Source organism: Pempheris klunzingeri, chromosome 13 (assembly GCF_042242105.1).
Source record: "Pempheris klunzingeri isolate RE-2024b chromosome 13, fPemKlu1.hap1, whole genome shotgun sequence".
Lineage (NCBI taxonomy): Eukaryota > Metazoa > Chordata > Actinopteri > Acropomatiformes > Pempheridae > Pempheris > Pempheris klunzingeri.
The window spans coordinates 21,203,809-21,227,543 of NC_092024.1; the positions used below are offsets into that span (position 1 = coordinate 21,203,809).

Consider the following 23,735-nt stretch of genomic DNA (forward strand, 5'->3'; position numbering starts at 1 on the left):
ACATGAAGGCAGCACGAGGTATCAACCTAAGGAAAGGAGGAAGGAAACAAGGACACGAGGTTTCCTATTGGAGGGCAGGCTGTAGGTGGCTTATTATCAGGGGATGGGCCATTGTCGCCGTGTTTGTGCGGTTAGTGTGTGTGTGTCTCTCTCCGGAGCGGAAAACAGGGGAGTAAACACGGGCCAGGAGAGCTTACCTGTAGGTCCTTAAACATGCACCTGCTATTTATTCAAAGTGGCGTTCAGACTTCGCACAAATAGCCCAAATAGTTCCCTATGAAGAGCAGTGACTTGAAGAAGTGCAGAGGAATGTACAGGAAGGAAAACTCCCGGCCGTACCAAGAGGTAGGATAACTTTACACAACTTCCTCTGTGTGTCTCTCTGTGTGTGTGTGTGTGTGTGTGTGTGTGTGTGTGTGTGTGTGTGTGTTTATCCCTGGTGTTTGTCTCTATAATAATCCGAAGGCAGCAGTTCAGTAGCATGTAACTTCCTCTTGAGATGAGAAAATCCACAGTGTCTGGGTCACTGATCATCATGTGACTGTACAGCTGACTTCATGATTCCTCTGGGCTCACTGAGTTAAAGCTGCACCCTGTGGGTTTAAAGCCAAACATGATTTCATCCCTAAAAGTACCTTTAAAATACCCTCTGTAGGAGTTTTGTCATCAGTGTCAGTGGTGGAAGACGTACTCAGATAAGTAGTGATAAAAAAGAAGTAAAAGTACTGATGTATTAGCCTCAAAATACACGTTTAAAGTACCAAAAAGTAAAAGTACTCACTTTGCATTAGTGTGTGCATCATTTGAATGTGTCAGCCTGTAAAGGTGGAGCTGATCTATAACAGTACATTACAATTTATTACTTGATTATTGTTTATGTTACTAATCTGAAGTCACTGCAGCTACTAAATAGATGTTGTGGAGTATTAAAAAAATACAGTTTTTCCCTCTGAAATGTAGTGCAAAGTAGCATAAACTGGAAATATTCAGGTACATTTTTGCGCAGCACTTGAATAAATGTACTTTCTTGAAATAACTTTCCACCACCAGTTACGTTAGAAGCTTTTTGTGCTGTTAATATGCAGTGACATTTTATTTGTGTGATATTTGTCAAGTTTAATATGCATGTGAAACTTTGTTCCACTTGTGAAGCACGACACATTTCAGAGGACATTAAAGGAACATAATGTATTAGTATTAATGAAATGACAGTACAAACGGTCAATCCTCATGTATCATTGGTTGTTTTAGTTGTTATAATTACCCTTTAGTTATTCTATGACTTGTCAGAATCGGACTTTTATGATTTGAAGAATTCAGACTGTTGCCTAAAACTTTAATGCATCCTTTATTTAACAAGGACGTGTCGTCAGATACATAAATTGTGTTGTTATGAGAATTAGTTCATAGAGTTTGTTGTATAAGTTTGTAGTTAATTTCTTTATATTGTTATTCTTGCTCTATTTTCACAAGATAAGATAAGAGACACTTTATTTATCCCACACTGAGGAAATGTACTTAATGTGGTTAATACTTAATATGATAATAATGTATTTCTATAATATCACAGCCAAATATGGTGCATTCATTTGATCGCTGACGTCTGTTCACTGTCATAATAAATATGTATATTTCAGTCACTGAATGCTCGTTAACATATTTTATCTTTTCACATTTTTCTGTATTTAAACCTTTAATAACATGGTGACAGATTGTTTAACTTCCTTTACTGTTAAAGGTTTTGTGTATTTTCTCCACTAATGCGTTCCTATGATGGACTAAACTCAGACTGTCTCTCCTTGGTGTTACTACACTCCACTTTAATGTCCTTTTCTAAACTTCACAGTTCAATGATGATGATGATGATGACGACGAAGGTGACGCACAGTCCCCAGACTTTTTCGACGATGCCACTGAAGACCTGAAGGGCAACGCGCCGAACAGCAGCATCTCACAAGGTGATGCCCAGCGGCGTTGGACGGCGATGGATGGAAGTTATTAAGTTTTTATTACACAGCTTTGTTGAATACTCGATTATTCAATGACGACATTCTAAGCTCTGTTTTATCTGTATAACAAACTGTTGCTGTGGATGCTGGTCTGATAGCAGAAGCAGGAAAATCATTTTCAAATCAATGGTAGTTTTTAGTACGAAGCTGTGTGATAAGTGGGATGATGTACAGTGAACAGCGGTCACAGCGAGACGGACCCTGCATCACCTTGTCAGGGTTACCTCGATGTACATGATCCCTTACTTAATTAAGTAATTTGGGCCTCAATACAGCAATTAAAGTCGTGTCTTTAGAGCTGAAATGTCGATTGATTGCGAGGAGAGTTTGGTTTGCGTGGAGGCTCGTTCATGGAGTGAATGATGAATGACATTTTGGGTTTATATGTGTGGAACCTTCTTTACTACAGTCAGACTATGTCATGTCACGTCACTAAAACTAAAAGCCAAACTGTGAAGCTCAACCCTTAGTTTGTGTGTCCGTCTTCTCATCTCAGCCCTGAAAACTCTTCTTAACATTAATCAGTAATGAAAATAACTGTTATTTGCATCTAAATCTCTTGAGCCTTTAGTGTGACGTTGAGCTCCCTGAACATTTTCCCTCTTTCGTAACAGAGGATGACCTCAGGGGAGGCAGTCCACCGATGAGATTCAGCAAAGCCTGTGTGAAGAACGTCTTCACGGTGGTGCTCATCTTCATCTACCTGCTGCTGACGGCGGTGGCGGTGTTCCTGGCCTACCAGACCATCACTGACTTCCTGGAGAAACTCAACCAGCCTGTTATGTCTGTCACCTACAAGGAGGTTGACACGTTTTTACCCCCAGGTTTGCATTAATAACTCACATGGCGGATCATTTGGGATCATGCGCTGCTAAGCAGTGGTGGAAACATCTTTAAAGGTAGAAATAACACAAGTAAAAGTCCGAAATATGAGCATGAAAATCAACTTAAGTATCAGATGTAGGCAGAATGGCCTCTCCCAGAGATTGTGATATATTATTGGATTAATTGTGATACATTGACAAGTAAGCAGCAGTTTCATTGCTGCAGCTGGTTACGGTGAAGCCGTAATATTAATATGTGTTGAACTTTAAGTATTTTGTGATATTATCAACTTATTATGCATTTAAGAAGTAATTATAGATTATTATATATTATAGAGTAAAAAGTACATGATTTTCCTCTCAAATGTTGTGGATTAGATGGATGAACTCGTGGAAAAGGAGAAAACTATGCTTAAGTGCATTACTGTAGTTAATGTACTAATTCTTCCAGCCACTGCCACTTCTGTAAGTAATCAGTATATGCAGAATATAAAAATGTATTATATCTGTCCTGTCTTAAACCCTTTTTAGTCAGCTTGATTAAGATTAAATTAGCAGCATACTGTAATTAAATAGTGTGAGCCTAATGTTGTACACTCTTTTGACTTAAAACGCCTCAATACATAATGATTCATCATTAATTGTGCTTTTCTTTTCTTTTCTTTGCACAGGTATCGCTCTGTACCCCGGCAAAGCTAAGCTGCTGAGCTGCAGACATCACAATCATGACTACATCCCACCTTTAGTGGACCCGGGAAAGCCTCAAGAAGGAGACTGTGTGTATGAAGAAGTGACTTACTTTGGCCCATTTACCAATCAAACAGAGGTGAGCCATGAAAACATTCAGCTGGTGATGAATTGCAGGTCTCAATGATGCACTTGGCAGTTTTATTTATAGAGCACTTTTCATTACAGGTAAACTCAAAGTGCTTTACATTAAAGGCTGAAAATTAGAACACTTTAAGATAAACACGAGCAGCATAGGGTTAGGGTTAGTGGTGCGGTGGTTAGCACTGTTCTCCCCATGTTTGTGTGGGTTTTCTCCAGGTGCTCCGTTAATTGGTGTCTAAATTGCCCGTAATTGTCTGGCGATCGGTCCAGGGTGTACCCCTCGCCTAATGTCAGGGGGGCTGGAGGATTCTGTACTCATTGATGCAGCGGTAACTCTGAGGTTTCTCAAAGTATTAACTCTCAATTTGTCATTGCAGAAAAGAGCTCTTGTGGTCCGCGGCCCGTCTGATGTCAGAAACAAAGAGCTGATCTTCATGCAGTTCAGTCATAATGAAACAGAAGAGGACTTCAGCGCCATCACTTACATGCTTTTTGCAAAGTTTAGTGACTTCATTGACAGGTAACTGCACAGGACAGGTACTGATCCTGTGATGTCTGACTGGTGTGATAGCTGAAGGGGCTCACGCTTTGCTTGGTGAAGAAGAGGCTCACAACACAGACAGTCCAGATAATGGCTGATAGTTTCAACAGGAATTTATTTAGGCATTTTCACTTCAATTAAGTAAACCGTTATGGGGCTGACAACTTATCTGAAATTGCCTTACTGAACAATTTGGAAAAGCTGTTCAACCCCCAGTTTGATTGTGTGTTTGCTTTTCGACTTGTTATCTGACTTTCTAGTGCAAATAAAACAGAGTTCATGAGAGACTGTGAGAGGAATTACTCCATGTGGACCTTCTCTGGAGGATTCAGAACATGGGTCAAGATGTCTTTAGTGAGCACGTCGGGGAAAAGCAATGAGGCTGTCGAGTTTCGGCAAGAGGTATTTGTGTCCAGCCAGTGTACACATACTTACATACATGATAGAAATAGGTTTTAAAAGCTTATATTTCATCATTTATGTTGGATCTTCCAGTCAGCTGTGGTGAAATTCAATGACAAAAGGCCAGAAACAGAGAAAAGCAATCAGCTCTTCTTTGCTGTCTTTGAATGGCGGGATCCTTTCATGCAAGAAATCAGGCTGGTAAGTTCCCCCCACACATTCTGACCCCATTGGAATTGATTTGTCCAACATTTCAGTCTGTAACTCTGCTTCTTTTACCTCCAAACAGGTAGTGACAGCGAATCCCTGGAGCTCTGTAGCCATTCTCTGTGGCGTCTTCATGGCTCTTTTCAAGGCTGCTAATTTTGCCAAACTCACCATTCAGTGGATCATCAGGATGCGTAAGAGGCATCTGAGGAACAAAGCACGGGAACTGAATCAAGTAACCTGAAAAGGTTCACAGAAAAACACTGGTGGCACAATCCGATAAAGATCCAAATAATCCAACTGATTGATTGAGTATTATTTTTACACCACCGTGTTTTTTAAGGTCACTACTTGCGCTATTTTGTAATGTTTGGGAAGGATTATCAACACTAAAGAATATTAATCCATAACCTAACAGTGATATGTTGTTACTGATATTACTGATTGATAAATAATTTCCTAAAAATGGTCAGTTTGACAAGAATTCTGTGAAATTTTAGTTGCATTTCAAAAGAAAAAGCTATGTCATTTCTGGAATTGCCATTTTTGTTCACATGTAAAAGAAAATGCTGCTGAACACTGAAAAAATGTTTGATTTTTAAAGGATGTTTAAAGGAATGGCTGTTTCAGGTGGAAACAAGAGAAAATGTTATCTTGGTTAAAAATGTTGCTGGATGTTGCTCAGGTGTATGATCTTTATTCTAAAGGGAATATTGTAGAGTATTTTATGTTTGTGTCCAGCTGTTTTTCAAGAGAATATCGCAGTCATGTCACAAAGCATCATGATGACACTGATTAACTCTAAAGGGATTAATGTCAACTACTTTTGCTCCATCAGAGTGATGTAGCGTTTTGGCTGAATCTGTCCTGGCCAAGCATTGTCTTAGTTCTATTTTTATATGATTTTAACATAATGTAAACATTGTTGTCAAGATTTACTTGAATTGATGTCTTAATAACGTTGTTGCTCAATATCACATCTCACAGTCTGTGTTTTGAGGAATTCTGGAGAATAAAAATATATTTTTATGGCTTAATTTTAATCTGAGTGGGTGATTTATTGGACCAGATATCACCTGAAGCTGCAACATTTGGTAAGAAATAAATAGATAATTAATGTGGACTTTATTTAATATAAAAGTGTCTTGTGTTGCATGTGTGACAATTAAAAAAACTGCACAAAACTTCTCGCAAACACTGAAGGCGGTGTGCTGTTTTCCTGCACAGCGATGTTCTTGAACGCAGCCTGGGTTGTAGTTCATTTTGGGGGCGAGGAGGAGGATGTTGTTGTTAGCTCCAGCGGTGGATGAGGAAATATTGTAGTCCCACACAAATTTGGATGTCTTAAAGGTAGCCAACGATCATGTCTCACTATTTATAATGTAGTAAACCACCCAGTTTTCGCTGTACTCCCTCACGCTTTCATATTTAGTACATCAGTGACGACATTAGTGGTTTAACGTTGGTTTCGCTGGCTAGCATGCTATTGCTAGCTTGCTAACCCACTAGCTAACTGGGATATAGCTCTTACTAAGCAGTTCAAGTAACTGTTAATTCTACTATGGGTCATAGTTTGTAGTTTTGCAGATCTGTTTGTTGGCTTCTCGACCCAATTATTGATTGATTATTGGAGATTGTTTTTGCACTCTGATAGCACCGAGCAGCTAGCTGCAGCTAGGCTAACAACAATCGAGGACCTAAACGTTTTGCTAGCTGGCTAAGTTGGTCATAATGTGTGTTTTTTATTATTAAAGCAGCTGTGAGGATGGGTTTAATGCAGCAGCAGGCTTTACAACGTCAGATGTACCCCAGGTGCTGTGTGTTACGTGACTTGTTATGTTTAACTTCTGCTCCAACTGTTAGCAAGCTAGCTGTTGAACTGCTTTGAACAAATACGTGTTTTTGATGTCTTTTCCGGGTTCTGCGCCATTCAGTGCTAATTATCTTAAAACCTGAAGGTTCATTTTGCGTTTAACATCTTCTTAATTCCATTTAACTTTGCATGGAGCTCGCAGAAGAAAGCTGCAAGCCCTGTGGTGATTAAACATTTTCTAAATCAGTCTTACATTAAACACACACAGTCCCCTGCTTGTTCACTAACATGTTTACCATCAGTCCGCCACTTATATCAGTCAAATATCAGACTTTAGACAATAATTTGGTGTCTTGCTCTGTCCTGCCTGTTGCCCCTTAGAGAGTCAGTGGCTGAGAGGTAATATGACCCATGGATCCCTCTAATATTATAAATAGCTGCCCTTTGGTGCTTTGGGAGTGAATAGAAATAGTTATGGAGTTATTATGATGTTATAAACAGATTATAGGTCTAACTAATGAGGAAGATGGGCTCTCAAGACCTTACCCATGGGTAAGGTCACTCAATATGTTATAAAAGTCGTGTGAAAAGTTGTCGCCGCGTTAGCTTTCATCAGGCCAAAGCCAGGCTTCATCTTCATACATAGTTATTAATAAGAATTCAGAGATTTGTGGGTTTTTTTTTTACTGTAAATGTAAATGTAATCTTGTAACAATCATTTTCTACCACATCAAATGTTACACCTCTTTTCTTGTTGTTAGCCAATCAATAACCCCATCAGATCCATGATGGGTGTTGGCTGTAGGACGGTTGGAGTGCCAGAGTTTCTATTTTTTGATAACGCTTTGGTCTTTGGCACCATCCAGATTTGAAAAGCACCACATTATGTTCATTAACAGCCAATTACAGTGTTTCTTAAAAGGTACTATGAAGCCAAAGCATTGCTTAGATGAATGAATCGATTACTGGAGCTACTTCCTCATCAGTAATTGATCCTTCTTCATTCTGAAGCAATGCTTTTCTGGATCTACTCACTGATATTTTCTTTTTCTGACTTCAGATTTTACTGTTCAAGGTATTCAACAATCAGTAGGCAGGCATGTTTAGCTTTTTGTTGTTTATTTTATTTTATTTTTTGTGATTTAGTTTGCTCACCAAAGCTATTAGGAAGAATCCCCAGTTGTTCTAAAATGAATGTAGAATAGAACAGGGTCTCCACTGGGTCAGTGGTTTCCTGAAAAGATCTAACAGGCGTAACTTCACCAGCCTTTGATTTCGTCGGCCTTTGGCTCGTGGCTGGCGTTAGTTTCCCACCCTGTTTGTGGACATTTAACAAGTCCAGACATAGCTGGTGCTGCCACAGCTCTGCTGCCTTCTGGCCACAGAGTCGCTCAATCAGCACGCTGGAATTAGACCAACGTCCAGGTTGAACTCTGTCCTGACATTTGGGGTGTAGCACTGAGGCGTGTTGATGAATAATTAGATGTCGTTGTTCAGAGAAAATGAGCTTTGAGCTCTGAACATAGTTATTTTTGATCATCACATTATCCAGCTGAGGTTGAACCACACTCACCACACCACATATATTTATAATTCAGGATGGTTTTACTGACATTGCTGCTTTGTCACTTGTAAGCTGTGATTGATGAGCTCTTTTACTTTATTAAATTCTCTCTTTTGACAGTAATGGGCTGATTTTCACTCGTCTTCAAGATGGCGAGAGACCGAAAGTGCATCCTCTGTGAAACAGTCCACACCTCCAAGCAGGTAAATCACCCGTAAAACATGATTTATGCTATAGATGTGTAAAAACTGTATGATTTCATTTGATACATTCAAGAGTTGTGGCTGCCTTGACAGTGGTACAGAAGTTCTTTGACAAAATGAAAATGATAGATGACTCTGTGTTTGTCTACCTTTTTATGTAGGTTTATTGTACCTATTTATGAATACCCTCTTTGCTTAGCTCCAAAATATCAACTTTCTATGACCTAAAAACAGTTACTTTTCATTTTTGGGACAATTCATCATTCAGCTTAGAAGTAGGAGTAGAATTTTTCCATAATAAAGTATAATCTGTCACCACCTAAACAAAGAAACTTGCAAGAAATTGACATGCTAATGGATGCCTAAAAGAAAAACTTTATTTCCATCGTGAATCTGCAGGAGATGGATGAGCACATGAGAAGTATGCTTCACCACCGCGAGCTGGAGAAGCTGAAAGGCCGGTGAGTTGTTACGTTTCTCCAAAAATAAACATCATGCACAGATGTCATGTAGATATATATCATGATGCTAAAACATTTACATTTAAATTAGTAATATAGAAACATTTTGATTCCCTAATAATCCATTTTCCTGATTAGTAATCAGGTTCACAACATCTAGCAAAATATTTAGCATCATAATTTGGACTCTAAATGCATCTTATTCAGAACATCATGTCTAACTGAACTACTGGTTTCAAGAAATTTGTCCAAAACGTATGTAGGTCATGTGGCACGTGTGCACACGGGCACGTGCTCATCAGTTATCAGGCAAGTGGATATATGGGCAGCTGCCTCAACTGTGGCTCATATATTTAGACACAATCTCCCCGGAACAACAGGCATGACCGATAGAAGGCAACTGGCTATCTTGTGACTCCCATGCAGATTACAGAAAGTATGCGGTCTGCCGCTGAGATGGAAGAATCTGGAGTGGAGCGAATACTGATTGAGGGCTGAAGCTGTTGCTACGTTACTAGAATTTCATACAAACATTGATATGCAAAGATGGCATCTTCTTTTAATCCACTAGTGGCGCAAAGGTCAATTTGTTAATAAATTGATATATACAGTTTGCAGGAAGTTCCTTTTTTTTTAATCATGAAAGGAAAGTTTGACAAGAGTTCAGGGTGATTTGGAAAACAGTGTGTCCAGGAATGGGAAACTTTAGCTACAGCTTGGTGCGGCTTTATATGAGGTCCCTGCTGACATCTAAATTACAATTTCAGCAAATTCATCAGTACTAATTCAAGTTGCATTTCCCCCACTAATGCAACTAATAAATAACGTGTCAAAATGAAAAAGTAACCCTATCTCTTTGATAAAGAGTTTGCCAACTGCACGAGAGGTCACAAAATGGCAGCATACCATGACACAGATTTGAAAAAGAAACTGAGAAGGAGCCAGCAAAGTCACTGCCCCTATCAGAATCACAGGATGACATACTTGGGAGAGGTTTTGAAGTGGAGGCGATGAGCAGCTGCACAAGGCTCCAGTTACACAGGCTTTTCTTGGGATTGGTCAGCAGGATGCTCAGGCCTATAACACATGGTGGCCTGGAGGGGGTGGGGTGGCTCCTGGCTCTCAGAGAGGAGTGTGGAGTCAAATACAGACGTTGCCCACTGTAGAGTCTCAGAGCGCAGCGGACACCATCATGAAAGCGCACTAGGCTGAGGGCGCTGTGCCTCTCTCCCCTCCACGCATCCCAGTGCTGTGCTGCATGGCTGGTTGTGGTGGCTGGACATAAACAGCTACATTAGCATGCTGTCTGGGTCCCGCCTGGCTGCTCCTCCTGCCCGCGCCCTGCCACCTATGGCCTGCTGAAGAAAGGAACAACAAGATCAGGAAGATAAAGATTTTAACTTTTTTTAAACGAGTGAAAATTACAAGTTAGCTACCTCCTGATCTGTGACAGATAGAGAATTTGGACAAGTTATTTTTTAAGGATTGTTGAGTATTCTCCTTTCCTAATTTTATTTTGACTTTGAAGTAATCGAAAGTAGAGCCAGAGAACGCTGTTGGTGGCTCTGCAGGCAAAGAAACCGATCCAGACTAGATCACAACAATGCCTGAAGGAACGATTGAACGCCCGCTCTCACCTTCCCTCCCCAGGGACTGTGGACACGAGTGCAGAGTGTGCAAAGTAACAGTGGTGAGCCTGACAGATTATGCCAGCCACATTTCCAGTCCCACACACAAGCAGAATGTGGAGGCTGCAGAACAAAAGCATCCGGGGCACGACCGTGACGAGGACTACTTCGACCAGGCTTTGGTGGATCTGATTGAGAAGAGAAAAGAACAGATCAGGTAAGACAGTCGTGCTATTGACCCCTTTTTATTATCTTTAGAGGTGGGGGAATAATAGTCAGTGGTGTTAATTTAACAACAAAAACAAAAATGCTGTTATAGTATTTATAAAAAGTTAAGTAAAAAAAGTTGCCTAAGGCTTATTTATTGATGAAAACATAAATTTTATTAAATTGTTTGTGTTGCAAATATGAGAAAAAAATGGTTTTTGGGATGTTTTTAGGAAAACAAAACACACTCCACATTTGTCAGCACAGCGTTTTATCAGTTTTCCAGGTCCTAAAAGAAATATTGCAGTTCATAAAACTCACGTCCAGTGGGCAATATTTCCATTACAGTATTTCTTTGATTAACTGTTCAACACCAGCAAACATTTTTAATGTTTTTATGATTTAATCACAAATGTAAAAGTAAGTGATAGCTAACAAGCTCTCGTTTGTTTGTACATACGCCATGTATAGTCACATTTTGCTCCGTGGTGCTCACAGGCCTGTTTTAGCTATTGCCTCAAGTTGAGCTCAGGCTGGAGTCGAATGTCAGGTCCGCAACCTAAAAAAAAGCATGACTGCACACACAAAGTTCAGACACATGCTGCCTTTAAGTTTACTGCCCCCTAGAAATAGTAAAACACATCCAAAAACCCTCGCTCCAATCCTGGGACGCTCTGCAGTTTTGAATAAATTGTGTAAATTTTCCTTTGATATATAGTTGTGGTTGTAGGAGACAAACATATGTCAAGACTGTTGAAGGCAAAAACTGGCATTCAGCTGTCGGCTTGTCACATGCCAGATCCTTTCCCTCTGCTGGTCGGTTCTGTAGGTCACACTGTGAATTATCCTCGACATCTGACAGCAGCGCTGCAATTGATGCTATTACCAGGCAGACAGATTCCAGTGTATCTGACAGAATGATTTTCACACAGTGTCCCAGAACTTTGACAATATATATCTCCTTTTATGGCAAACTTTCTTGCCAATAATTGCCTTTTTACACTCTGCATTCATTCATGATAACAGCTGTCTGCTTTAGCTGCAACCAAACAGTAAAGTTACAGGCTGGAAAAGCAAAACAAAAAACTTAAGGGCACTAAAACTTAATAGCAGAATCAGGTGAGAATTTCTGTCTGTTTATTACTACAAGTGAGCACTTTCACATACGGAAGTTAAGAGATTACGCACATATCTATTTTCATATCTGCCTTTTGCTTTTAGAAAAGAGAAGGAGGCTGCCGCTGCAAAGTTGGCACAAGAAGAAGAAGATCGTAGGAGAAAGGACGAGTTTCAGCAGAGATTAAAGGAAGCTAAGGAGCGTTACCGACTGGACTGTGCCTGGAAGCACTCGTCACGAGGGTACAATGGACCCAGTCAGCACAGTTCTTGGTATGGGGGCAACCAATATAATGCTGGAGCAAAGGAGCCACGACCCTGGCACCACAGTAAACAGGGAAAGAGCGCCACCTGGCACGCTCAGGAGCCTCCCAACTTTCACAAATGGGCGCCTGAACAGTTTGTTGGTGGAGGCTTCCATAGCCAGGATGGTTGGGGCAACAAGCAGTGGGATCAGGGTGCGTTTTCAGGAAATCACCGAAATCGTCTGCCCTGGCTCAGCAATGGGGGCAGTAGTCACGGAGTCTATGGCCGAAACAATATTTCCCAGCACCCACAAAAGAGCCGACCCCTGAGCCTTGTGGGGCCGTCTTCTATGTATCCACCTCCACCTTGTGTCTTTGCCCAGGCTTTAAACCAGTTTCAAAACACAGCCAATGACCAGGCAGATCAGCATGGTGATAGGCTAAAGAATGGGGAGGGACAAACAGCAGAACCTGAGCTTAATGGTAGTAAGACATCTAAGACCTTTGGTAGCAATCCAAAGCTGGACAAAGCCTGTCGCTGGTCACCCTATCCAGTCGCAAAGGGTTTTGAATCAATACCCCATAAGGATGCCAACCCAAACTCATTAGAGAAGTACCCCAAAGTCCCCAAACCCCAGAAACTAGACAAGGCACCAGAAACTAGTGCCTTTAACAGGCAGTCCGGACCTGAAAAGAAACCAGGGCAGTTGACTTCAAGTGGACAAATTGTGGAAGAGAACAAGAAGCATAAAATAAACCCCACAGCCAAACCCAAAGAGAGGAGTAGAAGTAGCAGTGCTCAGAGAGATGGCCACCAGAACTCCTCATCCGGTCCTTCCAATCAGAAGGCAAATAAGCCATTACCACATAAAAATCGGATGATATCCTCGAGTTTCGGTCTCAAAAGTGGAGCCCAACACAGTAAGGCCTCAAGTGAAGCGCATGCACAATCAAAATCAGCCGCAAATCAAAGAGGACTCCAGGTTCCACCCAGTGGGCCCCTTCAATCAGGGCAAGAGGGGAAGCTCCCAGAAAGTTTCAATAAAGCCGGACAGATGGTGTTAGAGAAGAGGGGCTCTTTGGATAGCTCTAGAAACAATAGGATGGAAATGGCACTGCACATTGTTGAGGAGCAGCAGAGGGGTGACGTACAGAGTCAAACTGGAGTGAACAAAGAAAACAGCTGTAGGCAGAATGCAGCTAACCCACAGTTACCTGCCTCAGTCAGGCCAGAAAAGCCTGCACTGCAATCTTCAGACAGCAGCCAGTTTCTCCAGTCATTGCAAGTTAGCACTTCTACCATGGAGAGCTCAGAGCCTGCAGCCTCCAGCAGGGGAGATGAGGAGAACAGGAAGACAGTGGAGATGGAAAGATGCCCAGATGAATCCATGCAGGCTGTTGAGGCAGGACAGAGCTCTGAGAGTGACACCTCCAGAAGTGGTGAAGCACAGACGGTCTCAGGGTCAAACACGTCAAGTCTGTCCAAACTTGACCTGCCTCCCGTCTTAAAACGTGACCTGACCAAACACATCAGCTCCAAGAGCAAAACAGGTAGCCACGAGCCTAACCTGAACATCGCCAGGCGGGTGCGAAACCTGAGTGAGTCGCGGAGAAGTGACACAGAAAAGGACTCAGGGCTCAAACCAACTGTGCGGCAGCTCATCAGCTCCTCTGGGTCCCGACGCAATGTGAACTGGGAACAGGTGTATCAGGAGGTCAGGAAGAAGCAAGACAAAGGAAAAGGCATGCCAAGGTGAAATTTAGATCTTACATTTAGAGTTTGCAGTGATACTTTCCTTCAGTGTTATTGTTGATAGCAGTTTGAAGCTCACGTTCGATCCTTTCTGTCTACTGTCCTCCAGGTTTGGCATCGAGATGGTGCCATGCGAACAGGAGGACCAGAGCCAGGAGGAAGACGACATTCCTCTGCTGGAGGGTTTCCAGTGGGAGTCGTTGACGGACATCTCCGCCCTGGGGGCCTCCCGAAAACGCTCTTTATCGGAGAGCAGCATTGCCCCTGCATCCACTCACTCCCTGTTTCCATCTCTCATATCAAAGGAGACAGCTCAAAGAGAAGACCTCAGGTCAGAGCAGCAGGGATCCTCTGTTTCTCCCAGTCCCATAATTGCTCAAGGGAACAAAGGCAACCAGGAGGTGGAGCAGATGCTTGGACAGTATGAGGGTAAAGCACAGAAGGAGCCGGACAAGCTAACGTCGTCCACGGTGAAGGCCCTCCAGCGGTCCGATTCATTGCTTGGGGACAGCAGCTCGGGAACAGAGCAGTACGACGGCCAGGGAACAGGAAAGAGGCGAAGAGCAGCTGGGGTGAGTAAAGGAAACAATTTTGATACTCAAAACTGTCCACCACTGGCCTGGAAATGGTATAATGCAATGCTAGTGTTGTTTTAAAAAACAGTCCGTCACCAACTATCTGATTTGTGCCTACCTAAATGCGAACAAGCTGAATGTGACCCTTTTTCTCTCCCTGGTAGGATGCTCCAAGTGCAGAGACGTCTTGCTTAGAACACAATAGCAAAAGAAGGAAGGTCAAATCCAAAAAAGGTGGGTGTCTACCAGTTGTCTTGCAATAACAAAGTCATGGATATGTGATATATACTGCATCATTTTACGGATACTATTTTAATTGAATGATTTTAGTTGAATGATTTGACTGCTTCAATCATCATTTAAGCTTTAGAGTAATACGTTGGCAGACAGGCTAAAACGATCGTAACATTACAAAGACTACATGAAACTCCGTTATCTTCTATCTTGTGCCAAGCCTCTGATGGCTCATAAGTGTGTGTTTGGCTCTGTGCAGAGCGATTACAGATTGACCAGCTGCTGGCTGTGTCTCTGCGGGAGGAAGAGCTGAGTCGCTCCCTGCAGACTGTGGACACCAGCCTGATCCAGGCCCGGGCTGCACTGGAGGCCGCCTACATGGAGGTGCAGCGTCTCATGGTGGTTAAACAGCAGGTAAAAAGAGTTGGGGGGGGGGGGTCCTAAAAGCACCTGCATGCCTAAACTTTACTTGTCATTTTTAATCCACGAGAGAAGGTTGGTGTGTATGTCTTTGCCAGCCACATGATTATTTCTATTGTTGAGGTATTGAAGCTACTAGGTCCTTAATCAGTAATCACCCAAGCATGTATATTACACACTTACAAGCAGAAATATTCACTTTCTGGTGGCTCTTGTGTGACTTTTTGTTACTCAGATGACTGGAGAGATGAGCACACTGAGAAACAAGCGCATTGAGCTACTAAAAGGGATGCAAGGTAAGATGTCATGGTGTGAAACACATGGAATGTTTTGTTAAATGCATTAAATGGTAACTTTTACTGCCACTGACAACATTTGAGGTTCAAAATTAAATGTGACAACATTTGCATACCACGACGATTATGACTAACTACAGAAACCAACCTATTAGAACTATTTGAACACAGCACACCACACGTACAGTATTTTAGGCTCCTTTCAGAAGCAGCTTATGATGAGAGTAATGAATATAACTGACACCAAGATGAACAGTGGAATGAGGTCTTTGTGGTGTTATCTTTCTCCAGGTAGTATGGAGGAAACGCCTCAGGTCATGCTGAAAGAAGAAATGGTGGAATCAGTCGATGTTGAGCCACACATGCCGTCCTCCGTTACGCTCTCCTCTGTTACGGACGCTGCTGCGGCTCCTAGTCCAAGTCCTCCTGCCGAGCGTGCTTCCCCCCCTTCTTCCAGTCTTCCTTTCACACCTGTAGTCATCAAGCAGGAGCCTCAGTCTCCTGTCCATGTCAGCTCAGAGCTGGATTCTGTGGACAATATAACCCACTGTGCTCACAGCACCACTCCAGAGCTGCCTGTCCCTTCACCAGGTAACATCATTTAGTACGGTTTATGTTATGTTTATGTTATTACTTAGACAGTAAAACTGAAGACTGCTATCTAGCAAAGATGGATGTAAACATTGCTGACTCTAATGTATCTAAAAAAAAGGAAATTGCTCATTTTCAGGACTTATGAAAGCAGGAATTAATTTAGCATGTTAGACCTTAAAGGTTACCATAACCCTATGCCATTGGTCTTTAAACTTTAAAAATACATACCTCTGTCAAGACTTTCTCCTCCTGGATCATAAGAAACGTCAAATGTTCATCTGATATTCTGCATCTAATAAATGTGGTCATAGATAATCATGGGTTTTACAGGCCTGATGATGAAAATGTACAATTCCTATTCAGTGTTTAGTGTCAGTTAAATTTGCAGTGAACTGATCCGTGTGCATTTGAAACTCTTGCAGATCCTGCCCCTTATTTCCAACCTTCTCCTGAAAGAAAGCCTGAGCTGTACCAAACCAACACAGAACACCATTGGGAGAACTTTGATGAGCCTGCAGACTGCAAAGAGAGCTTGTCAGGGCTGGTTGAGACAACTGAAAAGGCCACACAGGCAGGGAAGAACACTCTCGCCTCTTTGCCCAACTCCAAAACCTCCATAAAGCTTCTCTCAGCCAGCAGGAGGAACTCTGAAGAGGGGAGTGTTGTTGACTGTGCAGCCACACCGTTCTTTGAGCCCCCCGCTGTCCCCGCAGTCCTTAATCTACCCACCTCTCCATCTGAACTGAGGAGCGGAAAGCGTGTAAGGAAGCTGAAGAAGAGGAAGGTGTTGAAGAAGGCTCAAGGGACAGAGCAGCCTGAGAGCAGTGACACAGAGCTAGATGGAGAAGCCTTGAGGCCAAGGTGGCCTCGACCACGCAGGAGACCCAGTGGAAGCTCCCAGGTCAGTACCTCTACCCAGCCGTCAGAAGATAGAGAGGGGGACGTGAAAATGGAGGGGCCTCCAGAGGACGCCTCTAAGCTGCCGTTTCCAGCCATCAAAAATGAAAAAGTTGACCTCAAGTCCCCCAAATACACAGTGGATCTTCTCCAGGAGGCCTCAGCCGAACTTACAGTGAACTTTGATTCAGAAGAAAGCATGGAGGTCACCGCAGTCTGCCAGCAGCCCCACATCCCAGACTCGTCCAGACCTGAGCCACAGAGCCTGGCCTGCAACGAGGTCACCTCCACCAGTGACATGGATATATGTAAATCCTCTGAGAGGTGAGACTTGCTGTTCACCCTGACAGTTCAGTAAAGGTGAAGTTGCATGAAGTTGAATGTAGTTTTGGAGCTTACTTTACAAAGCATTAAACTTCTAGAAATAATTCTTTAAAAATGTTACTCATGTACTCTGAGCTGTGCTTAAGACCAGTTACTACCTTTGAAAATCACTCATCATTTCCACTTTTTCTCCCCACAGTGACGTGCAGATAACCATCACATTACCCAAGATAACAAAGAACTCATCAGGTATGTTCATCTCTGCAGAGTCGGTCATGCTATGAGAGCAGGTAACAGCCACACTGGAAAGTGGAATCAAAAAATGTCATGACTGTCGACAGTGACGGAAATGCAAAAAGAGAGCTAGAGAGAGAAATACAAATCCAGCTTTCTCGCCTCCACACAGCTGGCCAGTCACTGTGAAATAGGTGTGCATATCGGACTTCAGCTTTCACAGGGTTACAGTGATGATCAGACACAGCCTCCCTTCCAGTCTTACACTGGAAACATGTAGGAGAAGGGCATTTATGAAGCTATATGACAGCTGAAGCACCTCTAAGGGGGTCATTTGGCACCATAAGTTATTTTATGATTGATTTCCTTTAACTTCCTGCTTCAAGTGCACTTATGGGTAATCTTACATTTCTAAAGGTGTTTCTATTGTATACTGTATTATAAATAAAGTAGTAGTATTATAGTATTAATATTATTATATATATTATAGTATAGTATCAGTCGTATTATATTTGAAGTTTTTTTTTCTCATCACATTATTTCTTTTTAGCATTTTTCTTGACAATGAAGATAATTTTGCAGTGATGGCGGAGCACCGTGACTGATCAGTACAGAGAGATTTGACCCACTGTCGTGATCTGAACGAAACATTAAATCAAACCACGTTCAGAGGAGCCTGAATTAGAAACGTCATGCTCCCTGTCCAGGTTAAAATAGACTCTGACGTTCCCAAATGACTTTTTATGGGCAAGATATTCATAGAGCTGTTGGGAGACTTTTAGTGACGCCTGATTGAGTGTGTGGATGAAGGGACGCTACTTTCTCAGAATGTGTATATTTAACCTGAAGCACAGTGATCGCTGGTCTAACCTTCATTTAAATGTTTACTCTCTCGCCAACATCGAGAGAAAATAATCCAAAATCACTTTGATCAAGGACATTTGTTAAATTATGTACTTTGATGACCAAAATGACACTCATATAAACTAGATCCTGTATGTTTGAGGGTTTTTTATGTGGAAAATTGAGGGGAAAATGAAATTTTCTCTACCTTTTAAAGCAGATTACAATCTGGAGAGTTTAGAGAAAAAGAAACCAACCTTATTACCCTTTGAATAGTTTGTTGTCATTTAAGCTGTTTAAATTGATGCTAATGTGTTTTTGTGTATTTGGTGTGACACAGATGCATCATCTGACCACGGTGAGGATGATTTGCCCACCGAGGGTGTGTTCGAGGGCCACCAGGAGGCCGTGAACGCCATGCAGATCCACAATGGGCTGCTGTACACGTGCTCTGGAGACCGGACCGTCAAAGCCTTCGACCTTGTGGTGGGTGTGGATGAATTTCTGCTGCTGTTTGTCAGGACATCAGGAGCTTTTGGTTGTGACTAACTGTGTTCATACGTATTCTCTGTGAATGCAACCGAACACTTTTTTTTTTATTGTTGCAGAGTCATAAATGTGTGGGTGTGTTTGAGGGTCACAGCTCCAAAGTGAGCTGCCTGTTGGTGTCCGCCGCTCCCTGCCTGCATCATCGCCTTTACTCTGGTTCCAGTGATCAGACCATCCGCTGCTACAGTCTCAAGGTAAATGCAGAAATCAGAAATCATCTTTTACCGATTAATCAGATTAATGATTATCTTCTCCGTAGTCAGAGAATAAATCATTCCTGTGACCACCTGAGCATAAGAAAAACATATCCTGTGTGTTTGAGTTCTCCTGAATCATTTCTGGACTCTCAGCTGTTGTTCCTTCATGTCCACAGACACGAGAACTTGAGCAGCAGTTCTCTCTTCCAGACAGAGTCCTCTGCCTCCACAGCCGCTGGAAGATTTTGTACGCCGGTCTGGCAAATGGCACGGTGGTGACCTTTAACCTTAAGGTGAGAGATGCATAAAAACATAAAACAGCCGTTACATTACTCTCCTCAAAGATGCCAAACTCCACTGACAAATACAGTAATTTTACCTCGTATAACACAGTTTGAGTTGCTGGTCTACTGCTGCCATGATCGGCTAGTTTGTTTTTGTTATGCTGTGACTTTAGTGTTTGGGTCACACCTTCTAAGTAATACAATAATATATAATAATAATCTTTAATACAAACTAGGGCTGCAGCAATTAGTCAATTACTTGAATAATTGACTGACAGAAAATTAATCAGCAACTTTTCAACAACTTTTTTACAACTGGTTAATTTTCCAAGCAGAAATGCTAAACATTTAAACAGCTTGTTAAATATGAAGATTTGCTGCTTTACTTTGTCTTATGTGGGTTTGTGAGCATAAACAGACCGTCTCCATCCAAAGGCTGTCATTTTTATTTTGCCATTATTTGTCCAGACAAACAAGCAGATGGATGTGTTCGAGTGCCACGGGCCGCGGGCCGTGAGCTGTCTGGCCTCCTCGCAGGAGGGGGCCCGGAGGCTCCTGCTGGTCGGCTCCTACGACAGCACCATCAGCGTGAGAGACGCCAAGAATGGACTGCTGCTGCGCACACTGGAGGGACACACCAAAACCGTGCTCTGCATGAAGGTAAGTGGAGGCTCATGAGACTTCATGACTGTTGGAGCGAATTTCACTGAAGGCATAAAACGTATTGGGAAAACACAGAAAAGCAAAGGAACAAGGACAGAAATTTAGAAAAAATTACATTTTGCGTTCTGCTGAGATTGAGGAAAGAAATTCAGTGTGTTACCTGTGATTATAATTGAATATTTACTTCTGTTTTGAGTCTTTAGTCTCTTTTACATTTTATGTTTCTTTTTTTGTGACTTTCATTCCTCACTGTGTCTCTGCTCTCTCTCTCTCTCTCAGGTGGTCAATGACCTGGTGTTTAGCGGCTCCAGTGATCAGTGTGTCTACGCACACAACATCCATGTGAGTCTTCCTGTTTGGCTCTAGTCTGGTTCTTCCCTTGAAAATTTAATTAAAAAAGTAAGAGAAGCCATAAACAACATGGAGCTACATCACGAATCATTGAGAAACTGTATTTTCTCCTACAGACAGGAGAGCTGGTGCGGGTCTATAAGGGCCACAGTCATGCTGTTACTGTAGTGGCCATCCTGGGGAAGGTGATGGTGACCGCCTGTCTGGACAAACTGGTCCGCGTCTACGATCTACAGGTCTGCATCCTTAGGCCTTAAGTCTCTCTTTAAATGCTTTTAGCCACTCAGGTTCAGTTTTCTTGTTTCACTTTTGGGTATGAAAGCTGTTTTGTGTTGATAACTTGTGTCTTTATTCCCCTCACAGTGTCACGACCAGCTGCAGGTCTACGGTGGACACAAGGACATGGTGATGTGTATGGCTATCCACAAGAACATGGTGAGAGACCTCATTATTCACAATACACGATACTGAATACACCTTTTAAGTACTGAATGTTCCCTTCCAAATGAATATAAGCAATGATAATATTTGTGTTAATCTTGTGTTTCAGATCTACACCGGCTGTTACGATGGCAGCGTGCAGGCCGTCAAGCTGAACCTGATGCAGAACTACCGCTGCAGGGTAAGATGAGGGCCGGGGAGCGGAGATCAGAGGTGAATGGATCATTTGAGGGGTCAAGAGCGATTAATAAGACGAGGAAAGATTCACTTACGCCACGGGTCGTGGAGGTGGAGTGTGTCAGTGCATTTAGGTGACTAGAACAGGAGAAATTAAGAAAATACAAGGTATCAGTTTTTTTGAATTTATTTTGTGCTTCTGAGGGTCTTAACAACCCTGTTCATCATTTTTCAGTGTGGGCATCCCTGTAGTCCACAGTTTGTGACCAGTCCAGCCAAAAAGTGACCTTTTACCTTATTTGAATAACTTTTTGATGCACCTTGAGCCCCCCAGACTGCACATGTTTGATTCTCTCATCTTTGTAGAATTATAGCAGCTTATGAGAAATCTACCTTTCAGGATTAATAACCAGCTTTAACTGGAACAGGAACTGTAGTCACATTAAATGTCCAGTAACCTCTCACAGTCCTAACTCATGTTTCACAGTGATAGAGCCCCGCACCCCCCTGCCCCCTTTATGTAAACGTAATTATTTAGTTTGTACTATTTTGATGTTTTTATTAAATGTATGAGTTAAGTTCTTTTCTCTGTTCCTGCCGTTGCCTGTTGTTCAAGGTTGTCATGTCTGTTTAAAACCCAAATAAAGTGCTGAGCATCAAAAACAAAGCTGTGCAGACCACCTCAGTGTGATTAAAGGCGTCTTGTGTCGGCAGTGGCACGGCTGTTCGCTGGTGTTCGGGATGATGGAGCATCTGCGGCACCACCTCGTCAGTGACCACACCAGAAGCAACCTCCAGACAGTCAAGTGCCGCTGGGAAAACTGTGAAGAGTTTTTCTGTGCACGCAACAGCTCCAAGCAGGTATAGAAACTGTTTTTTATGCCACAAACGCTTTATCGTCTTGTAAGCGGAGGAGTGCGCTGAGGTTCGTGAACTTGATTTGGAGGATATTTCTTCATGTGTTGCAGGGGATGCTGGTGCACATGCAGAAACATGCAGAGGAGGAGGGTGAACTGGAGCCTTAAGGGCTGCTGGTGGGAACATGGTTTCTCCCTGAGCCCTCTTCCCCTTCCTGCTATCTTTACCCCCCCCTTCTCCTGTTAACCTCCCATATTGGGGGGGATGTTCTTGGGACCCACTTAACTTAGCAGCGCTCCTGTCGAGCCTGATGAGTGGCGTCTGACGACTCCATCCTTTATGTTCGGTGTTGGAATCCAACCATAATACAGTCATCAAAGGAGGGTTGGTTGTGCCGGTGTATGTTTTTTTTTTTACATTCTACAAAACGCGCCTTCCTCTCTCTGTCTGACCACTGCAGTTCCTCTTTTCACTGACCAAAGTAAGACAAAGAAACACGTGACTTTTGTTTTTTGAAGAAACTCCAGCGTTGCCAGTATCGGGGGGGACGTTTGTTACGCTTTTCTGTTGACATTTCAACAGAAACCTACAGTCATCTTCCGGATGTGTTGGCTACAATATGGCATGGGCTAAGAGATGTTTTTATTGTTGATGTGCAGTTGTGATGTGTCATGTTGAGCAACCTATATCTCTATTTTCTTTTCTTTACCTAAGTTGCCATTATTCACTCAAAGTAACCTTAATGAGTGATTTGAAGTTTTCAGGAAGTAAATGTGTCTCCAGGCCGTGTTTTAGTTCAACGGTGTGACTATTTGTTTTGAAGAAGTTTCATTGAAGTGACACATTTCATTTAGTTTTGGTTTGGTTTTTATTCTTAAATAGAAAAACCCAGTTTCTAACAATCGTTCTTTTTTGTTAGCAGAGTAACTTAACTTTAACTTTTTTCTTTTTTTGTTGCTCAGTGATATTTAAGAGTTGAGGGACTTTGGTGCAGTGTTGTGTGACTTGGCCTGAGGTTGCCATTTAATAATTTAAATTTGCAGTGATAACAGAACCAAGACGTGGTGGTGATGACTGTGATGATGGCGATGGTGTTGTGTGTGTGTGTGTGTGTGTGTGTGTTCCTATGTGAGTTTATCTGTGTGGGTTTATTCTTCCTAAGTGTCGACAGAGAGGTTTAACTCTTTGGTGGAGCCTGTTTTCCATGAGTGAGTGTGTAGTACTGTTTCTGTGACCTCTTTCCTCCTTGGAGATGTTGTTTTTTTTGGAATTTATTTTATATTTGGAGCACCAGAGCTGTATTTTCCACAGTGAGGGTAGTTTTCTAATGAAGTGTGGAGGTGAAGGATGTTTTGAGGAGGTGTTTGATGGAAGAGCTTGAAGGGAAGAATTAATGATTCATCTCCCATGCCATACCTCACCCTCTAAAAACAGGCAAGTTGGTCACACAAAGCCACTTTTAAAGGCATATTCAACCAATTTTAACCAGTGTGAAAGCCCAGCCGATGCTCCCTTTGGCAGACTTTTGTGTGGTTACAGCTCTCTTGGTTGTGCCCTCTTTGGAGGATTCGTTCTCACAGCCGCCGTCTTCCAAACGCGCCTCATCCGCTCGTTACTAATGACCGAGGAAAGCGTGCAGTTCACCTCTTACCTGGCATTCCTGAGTTTCTTCAAGTTTTTCAGTTGTTATCAAAGTTGTGAAGAGATATTTTTTAAGAAAGTGCAATCTAAAACATTGTTAATAATAAAAAAATGTTGCAACATTATAATTTCCTTTGTCCTCTATATGGTGTTTGTGATTTATATGCTGATTTATGTGATTTTAAATGAATTATGTGTCTGAATTCTGAAAGACGAAGCACATTTTAAGGCCAAAAATACTACAATTTCACATCAAATCTACTGGTAACGCAGTCAAACCAATAACTACACATTTATTTATTTGGTTAAAATGGTTAAAAATGCAGTACACTCATTTGACCAAAGCCTTAAAA

General features: G+C 42.2%; 2 protein-coding genes across 2 annotated transcripts; both read left to right on the forward strand.

The window, feature by feature from the left end:
- The first annotated feature begins 173 nt into the window (after positions 1-173).
- pacc1 (proton activated chloride channel 1) lies at positions 174-5,955 on the forward strand. Its single transcript, XM_070842311.1, has 8 exons — positions 174-345; positions 1,847-1,958; positions 2,624-2,833; positions 3,505-3,659; positions 4,042-4,184; positions 4,466-4,607; positions 4,701-4,808; positions 4,897-5,955. The coding sequence occupies exons 1-8, from the start codon at positions 277-279 to the stop codon at positions 5,056-5,058; spliced, it is 1,101 nt and encodes a 366-aa protein (XP_070698412.1). The 5' UTR covers positions 174-276; the 3' UTR covers positions 5,059-5,955.
- Positions 5,956-6,088: 133 nt separating this feature from the next.
- On the forward strand, positions 6,089-23,510 carry znf106a (zinc finger protein 106a). Its single transcript, XM_070841793.1, has 22 exons — positions 6,089-6,164; positions 8,312-8,394; positions 8,794-8,855; positions 10,506-10,700; positions 11,912-13,804; positions 13,914-14,376; positions 14,544-14,613; positions 14,873-15,027; positions 15,269-15,329; positions 15,621-15,920; positions 16,346-17,144; positions 17,344-17,393; positions 18,562-18,707; positions 18,830-18,964; positions 19,144-19,260; positions 19,720-19,911; positions 20,194-20,256; positions 20,382-20,501; positions 20,629-20,700; positions 20,816-20,887; positions 21,598-21,744; positions 21,852-23,510. Exons 2-22 carry the CDS (start codon positions 8,341-8,343, stop codon positions 21,906-21,908), a joined length of 5,223 nt encoding a protein of 1,740 aa, XP_070697894.1. The 5' UTR covers positions 6,089-6,164; positions 8,312-8,340; the 3' UTR covers positions 21,909-23,510.
- Positions 23,511-23,735: the final 225 nt, after the last annotated feature.

What these genes read in the sequence shown, in the direction of transcription:
- pacc1 (XM_070842311.1), top strand. Translation starts at nt 277, where the DNA reads ATGAAGAGCAGTGACTTGAAGAAGTGCAGAGGAATGTACAGGAAGGAA. An exon ending in CATTTACCAATCAAACAGAG is followed by an intron (nt 3,660 to 4,041) that starts GTGAGCCATGAA and finishes TTGTCATTGCAG; the next exon opens with AAAAGAGCTCTTGTGGTCCG. An exon ending in TTTAGTGACTTCATTGACAG is followed by an intron (nt 4,185 to 4,465) that starts GTAACTGCACAG and finishes CTGACTTTCTAG; the next exon opens with TGCAAATAAAACAGAGTTCA.
- znf106a (XM_070841793.1), top strand. Translation starts at nt 8,341, where the DNA reads ATGGCGAGAGACCGAAAGTGCATCCTCTGTGAAACAGTCCACACCTCC. An exon ending in TCATGGTGGTTAAACAGCAG is followed by an intron (nt 15,028 to 15,268) that starts GTAAAAAGAGTT and finishes TTTGTTACTCAG; the next exon opens with ATGACTGGAGAGATGAGCAC. An exon ending in GCTGCCTGTCCCTTCACCAG is followed by an intron (nt 15,921 to 16,345) that starts GTAACATCATTT and finishes AAACTCTTGCAG; the next exon opens with ATCCTGCCCCTTATTTCCAA.